This window comes from Heterocephalus glaber, unplaced genomic scaffold (assembly GCF_053883595.1).
Source record: "Heterocephalus glaber isolate CG9 unplaced genomic scaffold, H.glaber_assembly_v1.0 deba00001472, whole genome shotgun sequence".
NCBI lineage: Eukaryota > Metazoa > Chordata > Mammalia > Rodentia > Bathyergidae > Heterocephalus > Heterocephalus glaber.
In genome coordinates, this window is record NW_028258315.1 from 65,214,740 (window position 1) to 65,228,714 (window position 13,975).

A 13,975-nucleotide genomic window follows, 5' to 3' on the forward strand; every position below is an offset into this window, starting at 1 on the left:
TGTATTACATCTTTGTATTTTCAATGATAAGAGTAGCTGTGATCTTATTGATGGAGAGACAATTATTTGAGTGTTCACCACAACCACTGCCCCTTCAATAATGTCCTTGTAGTCAGTAACACATGTCCTGACCACACAGGCCTGGACCACCTGTGGGCACCTGACAAAAGGACAGCTGGAGCCCCTCTGCTGAGACATCTGAACTTGAGACAGGCGAAAGAAGTACTCTACAACCTAGGTGAGCCTGCATGGTGTACAGATTAAGTAAGGGCAGGTATGCAAAAGAACCCAGCCTCTCTTTGTGACTGGGAACTTGGCACTGTGAACAGAAAGCTGAAGTAATGCAGAGGCTGTGGTAGGCAGCCCCAACAGAAACACAGCCACAGGAGAGTTAGGTGGCAAATTTTTGTCTACTTCATAGCCAGAATGAGCTGCAAAGGTGTTAGTCTTTGTGATTAGGAAAAACTAATAAAAAACATTTTCTGAGCCTTCGACGTAACAAATTTTACTATATATATCAGGCTGTAGCCGTTCTAATGTAGAAGGAAAAAACCCTGCTAATATAAATGAGTTTACAGTATCTGTTTATAAATGACTGGTTCTCTCCCCACTCTTCCTGTATTGTTTTGAGTACCTGCTATAAAACATGCATAACTAGATATTTATAGCTGGTTAAGTGCTAAAATGGGAAGGGGGAATATATTATTTCTTGAAAACAAATAAAAAACTATAAAGTTATTAAATGCTTCAAAACAACAAAGGTAAAGATTTTGTGAGATAAAAAACAATGAAAGCTGAAGGTATGGAAAGATGCATCTTAGTTTTGTATGGAAAAATGGAAAATTAAGCCAGATTCTGTGAAGAATTATTTGTTGTTGCTCTCACTATCAAAACTCTGCAATATATAATTAAGTTCTAAAGCAGAATGCAAAATAGTGTGTACTTAGTAAGAACTACATAAACAGTATGTCAGCAGGGAGGTAAGGAAAGAAAGCAAGTATGGGAAAAATCTAAACTCACTTAGTTAATTACCTCCCTGAAACTGCTCTTTATGTCATAAATTTCATTCTCTATAGAGAAAAATCTTAGCCAGATATGGTGGTGCTGCCTAATCGCAGCACTCTGGGAAGGTGAGGCAGGAGAATGACAAGTTTGAGCCCAGCCTAGGCAACTTAATGATTTACCAAGACCCTGTCTCAAAATAAAAATATAAAAAAAGGAGCTGTAGTTTAGTGTAGGACCTGAATTTAATCTCTAGAACAAAAAAAAAAAAGGAAGGAAAAAAAATTTTTGAGGATCTTAGCTTTCAATTTCTTTAATGACAATATCTTGTCCAAGGTACCCCTCTCTCTGTGTTTTGCTGAGCAGTATCAAATGGTAGCCTTTAATCTAAGGGCAGAGGAAAGCTCTGCTTAGGAAGTACTTCTTAAATCTCTTAATTCTAGTTGGTAAGAAAGGTGTACAGACTCAGAGGCCTAGGATGCCCTTCTAGGACAAAAATTAGAAATTCTTGCTAATCAAACTTAATTTTGGCAGGAAATCCCAGGGTTCCATAAAATTCTCTGTAGATACTCCTGCTTTAGTTCTTTTTCACTTACGGTTGATGAAGAGTAAGAAAATGCACTTCTTCACTGAGTAGTTTGCATTAGATATGTAGCCATTCATTTTGAAAGCCAGGGTTTTATCCTCACATCCAACTTCTATCAGTTCTCTAGTTAAAAAAGAGAAATTGTGAGACTTTTTGAGAATACTGGAAAACTCAAATGTTATAAAAGAATCAGAAAATGCAAGGCTCCTTCCCTTAAACTTTGCCAAATGAAGACCTCTGAGACCTGGTTCACTGAGTTCCTCTGGACCTGCCCATCTGTTTGTCCATCTATGAATCCAACTGTCCATCCACCCACCCACCCACTCACCCACTCACTTACCCATCAGTCAGTGCCTTCAAGTACTTCTGCCTCTGTGCCAGGCACTACTATCATTGCTGGAATATGAGTCCAAGCCCTGGGACCTTATTTTGCTGAAAGTTTTATGTATCTTAGTAACTAAATCCCAAACATGTGATTTCGAGAAAAACTCATCTCTACTGAATTACCTTACTATAATGAATAGCACTAAAAGGAAGTTCCAGTATGGAGTTCCCCAGAATGTTTACTGGGGAGAGGAAGTTTAGGTGAAACAATGGTCATTGGACAAACCACACTTATTTTACTTAAGTGTTCTGGAAACTTGCTTTGGAAAATGCTGCTCCTGGACATTCCTAATCTCTGACAGTCTCTAGGAATTTTCCTAGTTTTGAGTCTTAAAAATTTAGTCAAGCTATTACATGTTACACTGTAGGATACAGTTGTCCCTTTACTCTGGAAACACAGCTTTAAAAAATTCATTTATTTACATTTAATGAGAAAGAGAGGGTAATTACAAGTAAATTGGTTGTTCCCTAGTTGAGAACTTGGTTTGGCTCAAGAATGAATAATATGTTCTTCCAAGTAAAAATCTGATACTGTGATGACAACTGCTTTTCAAGATTTTTAGGGCTAGGGATTTAGCTCAGTGGTTCTGCTGCCTGCCTCACAAGCGCAAGGTCCTGAGTTCGATTCCCAGTACCAAAAAAAAAGGATTTTTTGGGAAAGTGAAGTCATGGACTCATTTTCTAATCAATTGTATATCCATAGCACCTCATTTGTGCCTGGCATATGGAAGATTTTCAGTATTCTTCCCTTCAGATTATGACACGGGCACTCTGGGTTTTCTAAAGTTCTGATATGTAGCTGGGAATCTTTGATGGAAACGGTAGTGTTTACATGCAGATGGGGGTACCAAGAGGAATCTATATACTATTAAATTTCCCTATTAGGCTTTCCCTGATAATGAAGACTTGGCAATACTTCCAAATCTAGTCTTCGAGGGTCAGAAATAATTTGTCTTTATATCCTTGACTTTTAGCACAAAGCCTTGAATATGGGAGGCAAGTAGTAAAGTTGAATGATAAATGAAACCCTAAAGTGATGACAGTGGAAAATAAGAGGAAATGCAGAAGCTTTTGATGATGACAATTTTACATTATAAATATTTTGAAGAGAAACACCTACAGAGAACATGCTTACTTACAACTATAACATCTAACAGACAACATGTACCCAGGAAGTGTTGATTATATGAAGTACTGACTCCATTAACAAATTTGAGGCATGAAGTCTGCATATTTGATTAAAACAAACTTATAAAGCAGGTGCTAACCTGACAGATTCCAAAATAATGCAGCTGAATGTTAAATCAAGATAATGAATGCAAAGTATTTTTTTATTTGTAGGTTATCAACTTACCGGCTAACAGCATTTCCAAAGATGGAGCGAATATTGTCCACAATTGTGGCACTGGATAGTGTTCTGATGTCAGCAACTGTCTCGCCTTGCTGATAAAAGAAGACACAATGACACAATGACTTTCTGTCTCACAGTTGTGAGAAATTATTAAAAATCTTGTTTCTTTTCCGAATACAAAACCATCCCTCAATAATCAAGAACTTACTTTCTTAACTGAGAAACTAACGCCTGAGTTGTGTATTGAATACCTGTAAAGAAAAATAAAATGAAAGATAAGCAAAGACTAGCAAAATGCACAAGAGATGTCAGAGCCCCCTTCTAGTTAACTAAATTGGTATACTAAGCAATTTATTTATTTTGGTACTGGGGATCAAGCTTGGGACCTTGCACTTCCAAGGCAGGTGCTGGAACCACTGAGCTAAATCCCCAGCCCTAGACTGAGCAAGTTAAGCAAAGATATACATATATACAAAAATATCTTACTACATACTATCTTACCATCAGGAAAACAAACTAGCAGAGACTTCAGAGAGAGCAATGCTAAATGTGAGTCAATCAAACAGCCCTCTCTGTTTCTCTGTTTTTAACAGGTTGCTGACTAGACTCAAGATATTTATCTTAGCATCTCTTCAACTACCGTTTTATTTGCATAGTGTCCCAAAAGGCCTAGATTGCTTCTAAGACATCTTGTAAAGCTTGCTTTAACAACCCTGCACATTTTTATTCTGAGATCTCAACACCAGACTCTTCCTTGCCTCTAAGTCTTATTCCAATATCTTACAGACTTTTCTCGGTTCTCCCTCTGTGGTCTCAAATAACTGAAAGATTATGTCCACTTAAGAAGTAACAATTAACAGCCGGCTAGAATTCCTCTACAAGGGGTGATTAAAATATATGGTAAATGTTTAAATTTAAAAAAAAATTAGAGTAAAAGACAACTGTCATGGATGAATGGCACGTGTCTTTTACTGTAATACATTTTTAAAAATTTAAACCTTCACTGTATTTTATAATCACATCTTGATTCCCAGAGCTGACACTGGTTTATACATTTCCAGAGAAAAACAAAGAAATTTAATGTGTTTGTCTGTGTCATTTTATTATGGGCAATATCTAATTCATTTTAGGTTTTTAAATACTGAAAAACAGTTAACACATTTCTATTGTATCTCAAAGACGTATGGTTCAGAGAGCCCATGCTGGAGTCATGTGTAGTGGAAGATTAAGTCTACTATTGACATATGTTGTTTTCATTTGCTTTGAGCCCCTCTCTTCTGCTAGCAGCCTGTAAGCTAGCTTCCTTTTTATCCCATTCCACCTGATGCATACTAGATAAAATTGCCAATAAAGAAGTCTTCACTCCTTAGGCAAGGGGACATGATCTTAGCTACGTGAATTAGATTCACTTTTCAGGAAACAGATTCGAAAGCAGGGTCAGGAAAAGAATGAAAACAACCAGAGCTGGGTTACAATGTTAAATCCCTGAAACCACCCTGGTTCTTGTCCTCTCCAAGGGGCAGCTGTCCACACCTCTTTCTACTTGAAAACTTCTGGCCTTGTAATAAATTTCTTTTCAACTCAAGAAGCTAAGGTCATTCTGTTCTGGTTACACCAAAGAACCTTCACTGATATAGAGACCAACTGCTGTTTCCTGGGGAGATGAGAAAAATCTCAGAAGTGATGACTAAACCCAGATCAGAACAATATGTAGGCTAGTTCTGCTGTTTGCCATTTAGCTTAGCAGCTGTTCTTAATTTACAAGCACCAGAATACATTCTTTTGATGACAAATCAGAGACCCACTCCCAGATTTTGAACTGTACCTGCCAACAACTTCCAAAATTTTCCCATACTCTTCACTTGGATTTTTTAAAGCTTTCCTTCTTGTGGTTATGTTATAAAAAAGGTCCTCCACCTGAATAGAAGATTAATTTTCTTGTAAATTCACAAAAACTACATGGGAAGAAAGGCTCAAGTTGTCCACCAAAAGCTAGGTCTTAAGGTAGTAAATTTAAAGATACTTACCAACAGCACACTTTTAAGCACTGACTAGGGAAAAGGGAAAGGGACACTGAAAAAGGAATTAAAGGATATTTTTCCTGCCTCTCACACTGATTCATTAACTTCTCAAATATGTACTAGGGGTTATCTCTATGTCAGGCTCTTTGCTTTATGCTGAAAATATGAAGACAAATTTTATTTATTTATTTTTTTATAGGAACACCAAAGTAAGTCTTTAACAGGGTCCATGCTGCAGGACAGTGGCGTCACTACACAGGAGGGCACCCTCCCAGACTAAAACCCCAATAGTGGCTGGTGAGTGCTACCTATAGCAGTTAGCAGGCCTGTGTCAATGAGGGACAGGGCTGAAAGCTTGCTATCAATATTGCATAAGGAAATAAGTGCCCCAGATCCCACCCTTCTGGACCTTAGACACTCCATGGAGACCTCTCTCTTCTCCAAAAAGGCAAGAGTAATATCTAAAGTGCAGGAGTGGGGGAGGGGCACCATGCTGACTGTGAAGACAAATTTTAAAGCATAGTCTTGTTCAGATTACACATAATTCAGTGAGACAGACACATCAACTTATAAACAATTATGACATCCCATGGCATTCAAAGATATTTTTCAAACTAAGGAAAATCATAAAATTTCTGAGCTCTTTTGGAGTTCCTTGAAGTGACACTGTGGGGACCCTAGTGAGGCTCCCTCTTAACATGCACTGCAAAGCACAAGACCATTTCTGCCTCCTGCCAGCTTCATCATACCCAGGAATCAGAAAGGTTACACTGGCCTTCAAGAAGATGTGCTTTAGCTTGGATTAAGGGTGGAGCACCAGGAGGTATAACATGACAGCAAGGTACATGGGATCACAGAATAGAGAAGGACTGAAATGCTATAGAAATGAGGCAGCACCTTGGACTTCTTCCCAACTAATGAAACTGCCATATGATTCACAAAATACACTTTGAGGCAGGTATTCTTTGATCTATTTGATGAGAAATAGATTTGATAATAAATATGATGATAAATTTGATGAGATGAGAAAATGTAGGGCCAGGGATATTAAGTGATTTGCCTCCAGATACATAACCATTGACTGACCAGGCTCAGACTCCAACTCATGTCTTCTGGAGTCAACCTTAACGTTCTTTCAATGTCAGCTACTCTGGCACTGATTTCTGCCGTCCCAACAAATAATCTCTCAGGCCCTTGGGCTTCTATTAACTAATAAAAATTCATTTTTACCTAAGAAGCTCACAGTCAATTTTATTTTATATTTCAATATTTATACAAAGCCCTTTCCCACCAATTCACATTCCCATGTACTATTCTTACCGTGATCTGGGTCCCCTGATTGCCTGCACATGGTTTAGGAGAAGCTTTCATCTTTCCATCTGAGTAACTTGCTCTAATCAGAAAATACATGAGATTATTAATATCTACTAGAAAGAGATATTTTTCCAAAGGGTAAACAAAGAAAATTATACCAATAATAGATTAAACATAGCCACATTATATATTGGCTTAATACAACTTTATTTTCCAACTATTTCCATAATGATTTTAATTGAATTTTTAAAAAAATCCTGTAATAGAAAATCTCGGTTTTTAGTTGCTGAGTTCAGAGCTACTACACATTAGTTGTGCAACTGCCTAAGAGAACAGTAAAATATTCTATAATTATGCAATCATTTATTGAGGAGCTACCATGTGTCAGACCTTCAAAGGCCCTTGTAAAAAAAAAAAGTCTTAGACCTACATGAGGATAGACTTTTAACACAATGTAGAATAATGTACTAAATGATGTAGAAAAGGAATCATTCAGCCTGGGCTGGGAGTGAAGGCAGGTGAACTCTGGAGAAGAGAGAACAATTTCAGCTGGGCTTCACAGAGCAATAGTTTCATCTGGAGACAGCAGGAAAGATCATATAAGATGGGGAAAACATGACCACATAACCACAAAAGCTTTTAAAAACATTGCAGCTGGGAATGTGTGGTGAGAAGAGGCTGGAGGGTGGACTGAGGGCATTGGTTCTGCAACATGAACTCTGAATTTCATCCTGTCACAGAAGGGGAGCCACTAGGGATCCCTGGTGGGATCCCTAGAAGAAACAGACTTAGGAAGACATTAATTCCCAACTATCTCCCTGGTCTGTGAGATGACTAGTCATATCAGCTCACCCACATCCCAGGGCTCCCCTAGTACCAGTGCTGCAAGCTCTGAAATGCTTTTTTCCATTACTTTACATATTTGATGACAAAGACTAGGAACTAGGGAGAAATTTGAAGGGTGGGGCCGGGGATTAGTATTCCTACCTGTCTTCAGCTAGTGAATAGCCAGTCCTTATAAAAACAAGAGGTGCAATTTTGATTCCTTGAATGCCATTTTTGTTCTGTTCCAAGGTCATTCATCAGCCTTTGGAAACTGTGTCAGTATAACAGCCAGCCGGCCGGCAGCTGTTCATGGAAGGGAAGCCAGCCCAGGTATTCCCTTGGGAGCTGGAGCTAACAAAGGAACCGTGAGCCATCAGCATTCCAGCTATAGCCCTGAAATCAGCCCAAAGTGATACCCTCCTCAAGGGCAAAGGGCAAAAATAATATCATCAGTTACCATTTACTTAGAATACCTATTTGTAATAAACACCTTGCTGAGCACTTGTAATATGTTTTATCTTTTAAGAATCTTTGAAGTAAGAATATCATCTAATAATTATTCCTGTGCATTGTCAACTTATCTACAGGGAGGAAAGAAAACTTATCTAAAGTCTCAGACCAAAGAAAGGAACACTAGGAATTTAGGGAAGATGGTGGAGTGGTGAACAGCAGAGAAAGCCACTCTGAGATTTGGTGTCCAGATGCTGGAATACAGCAACGTTAAGAAGAGGAGGGAAGGAGGCCCCCAGGACCAGCAAGGATCTGAAACGAGAATTGAAGCCCACAGAGAAAGGGAAGAAAGAGACTTCAACGCAGAAGAAGGAGGTGACAAGCAGCACTTTCTCCCCTAGCCCTGGATCGCTGTGTGGGAAGGGTCACTCAAACCTGAAAATTCACAATGACTACTAGTGACCCTAGAGGCCTCTAGGTAGAAATGTACCAGTGGAACAGAGCAGTGGATGCAGCAAACTACAGTGGCTTGTGAGTTGAGTTCAGACATCCCACAGGAGAGGACAACTGGCTGGTCATCATCTTGAAAAGGGGCCAACTGAGCTTGGAACTGAGAACAGCCAGGTGCTGGCTCTGTCTAGTGTCCCTCAGTGTTAGGATGAGGTGGAACCTCATTCAAACTGGCAGGAGGTCTAGCCAGCAGGGAGCCAAGTTCAAGCTATAGGAGTAACATGGAGTGCTGCAGGCTGAACAAATTAGGTTCCAGTGTCACAGCCAGAAAGCAGTCTGAACATCAGCAAAACTAAAGGCATAGGGCTGCTGAGATTATCCACGATACTGCCATAAATCTACAGCTGTCTTGCTGTGATTAATCAACATAGATCTAGGCTCTGTCTGCCCACTATGTCTACCACTAACAGCAGAGACAGGCCCTGAAGTGGACATTTTTTCCTTTTCTTTTTTTCTTGACTGTTCATTCTTGTTTTTATGGGTGTGAACACTGTTTCTAACTTTTTTGTTGTTATTCTGTTCTGTTCATTTTTATCTCTTTCCCTCCTGTCTTCTTCACCAGTTTCTCAAAGCTTGCATGATCGTTGTCCTCCAATCTTGCTTCTACTCTCTTCTTCTATTTTCCTTTTGGCCCTCAATCTCTAAAATTTTCTCTCCAAGGGTAAAATCACCATACTGAGGGCACATTTACTGTATAAAATTTTCTGGTTTGCTTTAGATTTTGTTACATAATCACAAATCTAGTTCATATGGCTAAAGGTGGCAAATTAATGGTTACCAGTTTGTCAGGGCCAGGGATTTAGCTCAGTGGTTCTGCCACCTGCCTCGAAAGTGCAAGGTCCCGAGTTTGATCCCTGGTACCCAAACAAAAAAAGTTACCAGTTTGTCATTTTCTAGGCTGTGTTTGATGCTACTGTTATTATTATTATTTTTTTGGTACCAGGGATCAAACTCAGGACCTTGCACTTGTGAGGCAGGTGGCAGAACCACTGAGCTAAATCCCCGGCCTCTTGATGCTACTGTTATAACAGACTGTACTACTTTAGCCAAGTTGACATAATTGTTCTAATCAGTTGTTCTTCTTGGTATGCCAAGACTGAGGTTGTGCAAAGGTCATAAACAATACTACAGGCCAGTAGCAAAGTACCAGGGGCTAGGACAAATAGACAGCAACTTCTTATCCCTAATAAACTGAAGAGGAAAGATCTTGCAACAGACTCAAAACCCAAAAGCCACCTATACTTGGAAGACATCTTTGAAAAGTAGTCACTCTTTAAAAGTTTGCAATAATAGCAATAAAGCTACCTGCCATAAGCAATTTACATGCATCAACCAGTAATTAAACTAAAAAAAAAAAGAAAGGAAAAACATAATTAAAAAAAAAGAAAATTGGAAGATATGGAAGCAAGACGAAACTCCAGACTTCCAGCTCACCAAAGGCACACTCAGGGGGCAGTGAGGTGGAACAGTTCAAAAGCCACCCACCTGGACTCTCTGAAGCAATAACAGTGGAGGTAACAAAGAAGATGAATGAGGTTCTAGAAAATATCAAATAAAAAGTAATTTCGCTGACAACTACAGAGATGGTGATAATAATGAAGGTCATGGTGATCCTAGAGCAGATACAGATTTAAAAAAATAGAGGAGCTTAGGAAAATGATGAAAACCATGAACACCCACATAGGAAAGAAATGGAATCCATGAAACAGATTCAAAGATATCCAGGAGGTTAAAAATTCCATTGAAAGTATATGCAGTAGAATGAGCCAATGTTAGGACAGAATATCAAATATAGAAGACAGGATTGTGGTTAGTGATCATGAAAAGAAAGATTTCCTAAAAATAGCAAGGGATCACAAAAAAAATCAATCCAACAGCTGCTAGATGATGTAAAGAATAATATAAGATTGATTGGCGTCAATAAAAAAGCAGGAGATATTGCACCTGACATAAAAAATCCTGTTCACAGAAGTAATGGCAGAAAATTTCCCAAGCTGGGAAAAGAATTTGACATACACATAAGTGAGGCATATAGAACTGCAATTAACCAAGATCAAAAAAAATTTACACGTCATAAAATAGTCAGAATTCTACAAATTCAATAGAAGTACAGAATATTAAAAACTGTTAGAGAAAAAGACACAAATCACTTATAAAGGGAAGCCCATCAGTATCACAGCAGACTTCTCAACACAAACCCTCAAGTCAAGGAGACTTTGGAGTGAAGTATTTCAAGCCCAAAAAGAAAACAACCTCCAGGCCAGATTGATGTACCATGCAAAACTATCTTTCAAAATTGGAGAAATAAGACACTTCCATGACAAAGAACATCTGAAGAAATTCATGACTACCAAACCAGCACTCTAAAATGTTCTAAAGGAACCAACTATAGAAATGATCCCTGGAAGTATACACCTTGAAGCTACATTCTTAAGTGAAATAAATGGGACACACATGTGTAAATATTGCACTGTCTCTCTGGTGTAAGAAACTGCAAGCGTTAAGCAGGGAACAAAAGGTATAACAGACAGTGTGAAATTAAAAAAACTGTTCAAAAGGAAGGGGAACTAGAGGGGGGGAGTGGAAAAGAAAGGAAGAAAAAAGAAAAAGATAAGAAGGAAAAAATGGAAAGGGGGCTTTTGTAAATAAGGAGGGGAACAGGTGTTGAAGGGAGAGGAGGGGAACGGGGAAAAAAAAGAGGAACCAAGATACATCATGAACAGGTACAAATTCCCTATGATGAATGTGATCATTATGTATATCTAAATCATACCAATAAAATTAAAATTTAAAAAAATGTTCTGAAGGACATTCTAGAAAGAGAAAACAAGGACTACAACTCCATCAACCCCAACAGAATGAATCCACCAGGCAAGACAAGTAAATGGAGGGGGGGCAGGAAGGGAACTAACAGGCAAATAACATAACAAGAATAAGTCAATAGACACCAGTAGTAAACATCAATGTAAACAGGGTCTTAATTTACCAGTCAAAAGAAACAGACTGGCAGAATGGATCAAGAAGCAAGATCCAACAATATGCTGTATACAAGAAACACATTTGATTCAAAAAGAAATTCACAGACTGAAAGTCAAAGGATGGAAAACAATACTCCATGAGGCAAGAACGTAGAGAAAAACAGGGATAGCTATTCTATTTGCAGACAAAATGGATTTCAAGCCAAGACTGATTAAGAGACAAAGGTCACTATTTCCTTGTAAAGAGAACAATCCAAGAGGAAGAGATAAGTTATACTTATATATGCACCAAATACCAGCATACCCAACTATGTAAAACAAATATTAATGGACATGAAAAATCAAATAAGCACTAATACAATTGTAATGGGATCCCTCAATACCTGACAGTCATAAATAGACAGACTAGACAAAAAAATCAACAAAGAAATATCAAAACTGAACCAAACTTTTCAACAAACGGACTTAGTAAATATCTACAGAGGGTTCCACCCTACAGTATCAGAATATACATTCTTCTTAGCTGCACACAGAACATTCTTCAAAACAGACCACATGCTAACTCACAGAACATGCTTAAGTACAGTGGATCCTTGACATGAACTCAATCAGTTCCCGAGGGGTGGTTGTAACTCAAGCTGATTTTAAGTGAATACAGCTGAGATCTGGATGTTTACCTGGGTACATGCTATAGATAACAAGAGGCAGACGAATCTTAAATCAATCTAATTAACCCAAGTTGGTCCTAAGTCAGGCCAGTCATAACTTAAGGGTCCACTGTAAATGCAATGGAATTGAAATTATCCCATGCATATTATCAGACCATAGTGCAATGAATTGGAAATCAATAGCAAAAGATATCACAAAAATTTCATAAACACATGGAAATGAAATAACACATGGAAATGAAATAACACACGGAGGGGATTTAGCTCAGTGGTTCCACGCCCGACCGGCAAGTAAAAGGTCCTGAGTTTGATACCCAATACCAAAAAAAAAAAGCAAGGACATTAACACAGAAATTAGACAGTTTCTACAAGTGAAAGATAATGCTAATACAACATACTGGAACTTATGGGATGCAACGAAAGCAGTCCTATGAGGGAAATTTACAGTAGCAAATTCCCATATCAGAAAAACAGAGTGAGCTAAAATAACCTAATGTTGAACCTCAAGCTTCTAGAAAAAAAGGGCAAATCAAGCCCAAAGCTTGTATGAGAAAGGAAATTATAAAGTTCAGAGCAGAAAATAATGCCATTCAGACTAAGAAAACAATACAAAGAATCAATGAATTGAAAAATTGGTTCTTTGAAAGATTAAATAAACCCTTAGCCAACCTTATCACAAAAAGGAAAGAAAACACTCAACGTCCATGCAATTAGGAATGAAATGGGTGAAACCACAACAGACTCTGCAGAAATACAGATCATCAATACTTACTGCGAGAACCTGTATTATAATAAGATGGAAAACACAAAAGAAATGGACAGATCCCTTAGATACATATAAATGACCAAAGCTACATCCAGAAGATATAAAAATTCTAAATAAACCAGTATCAGTGAATGAAACTGAAGATGTAATTAAAAACCTATCAGCAAAGAAAAGCCCAGGTCCGGATGAATTCACTGCTGAATTCTACAAGACATTTAAAGATCTAATGCCACTGCTTCTCAAACTCTTTAATGATACTGAAAGGGAAGCAATATTCCCAAATTCATTCCTGGAAGCAAGCATTATCCTGATACCAAAACCAGAGAAGGATCAAACTAAAAAAGACAACCACAGGACAATCTCCCTAATGAATACAGATGCAAAAATTCTCAATAAGATACTGGCAAACAAAATGCAGCAAATCAGCAAGATGATTATACACCATAACCAAGTAGGATTCATCCCAGAGATGCAGGGATGGTTTAATGTATGCAAATCAATAAATGTAATACATTACATTAACAAAACCAAGGACAAAAACCATATGATCATCTCAATAGACAAAGAAAAAAAAATTTGACAAAGTCCAACACCCATTTATGATAAAAATCCTACAGAAAATTGGAATAGATGGTCTTTATCTCAATCTAATAAAAGCCATCTATGACAAACCAACAGCCAACATCATACTTAAATGGTCAAAACCTGAAAGCTTTTACTCTAAATCAGGAAAAAGACAAGGATGCCCACTATCAGCTCTCCTATTCAGTATAGTTCTGGAAACATTAGCCAGACCAATTAGATAAGATAAAGAAATAAAATGAATATGGAGGGCCAGGAACTTAGCTCAGTGGTTTTGCCGACTGCTGTGCAAGCACAAGGACCCCAGTTCGATCCCGCTACCAAAAAAAAAATAATAATAATAAAAATAAAAGGAATATGGATAGGAAAGGGAGAAGTTATCATTATTTGCAGATAACATGATATTCTACCTAGAAGAGCCCAAAATTCTACCAAAAGACTTCTAGATTTAATAACCATATTCAGTAGCATAGCTGGATACAAAGTCAACTCTCAAAAATCAATAGCATTCCTGTACACAAATAACAAATTCATTGAG

General features: G+C 38.0%; 1 protein-coding gene and 1 pseudogene across 8 annotated transcripts in view; both read right to left on the minus strand.

Moving 5' to 3' along the window:
- Mlh1 (mutL homolog 1) overlaps nt 1-13,975 on the minus strand; it is a 52,053-nt gene that overhangs the window by 28,017 nt on the left and 10,061 nt on the right. For 7 of the 8 annotated variants that reach the window (XM_004857889.4, XM_021238684.2, XM_021238686.2 and 4 more), the window contains exons 5-9: nt 6,665-6,737; nt 5,149-5,240; nt 3,532-3,574; nt 3,327-3,415; nt 1,599-1,711 (exon numbers count right to left, since the gene is read on the minus strand). In XM_004857889.4, the coding sequence (XP_004857946.1) occupies nt 1,599-1,711; nt 3,327-3,415; nt 3,532-3,574; nt 5,149-5,240; nt 6,665-6,737 (410 nt within the window). Of the gene's footprint in view, nt 1-1,598; nt 1,712-3,326; nt 3,416-3,531; nt 3,575-5,148; nt 5,241-6,664; nt 6,738-13,975 lie in introns of those variants that run through there. The other variant, XM_087182086.1, reaches the window with a different exon arrangement.
- LOC147826387 (small nucleolar RNA U3) lies at nt 10,704-10,860 on the minus strand (annotated as a pseudogene).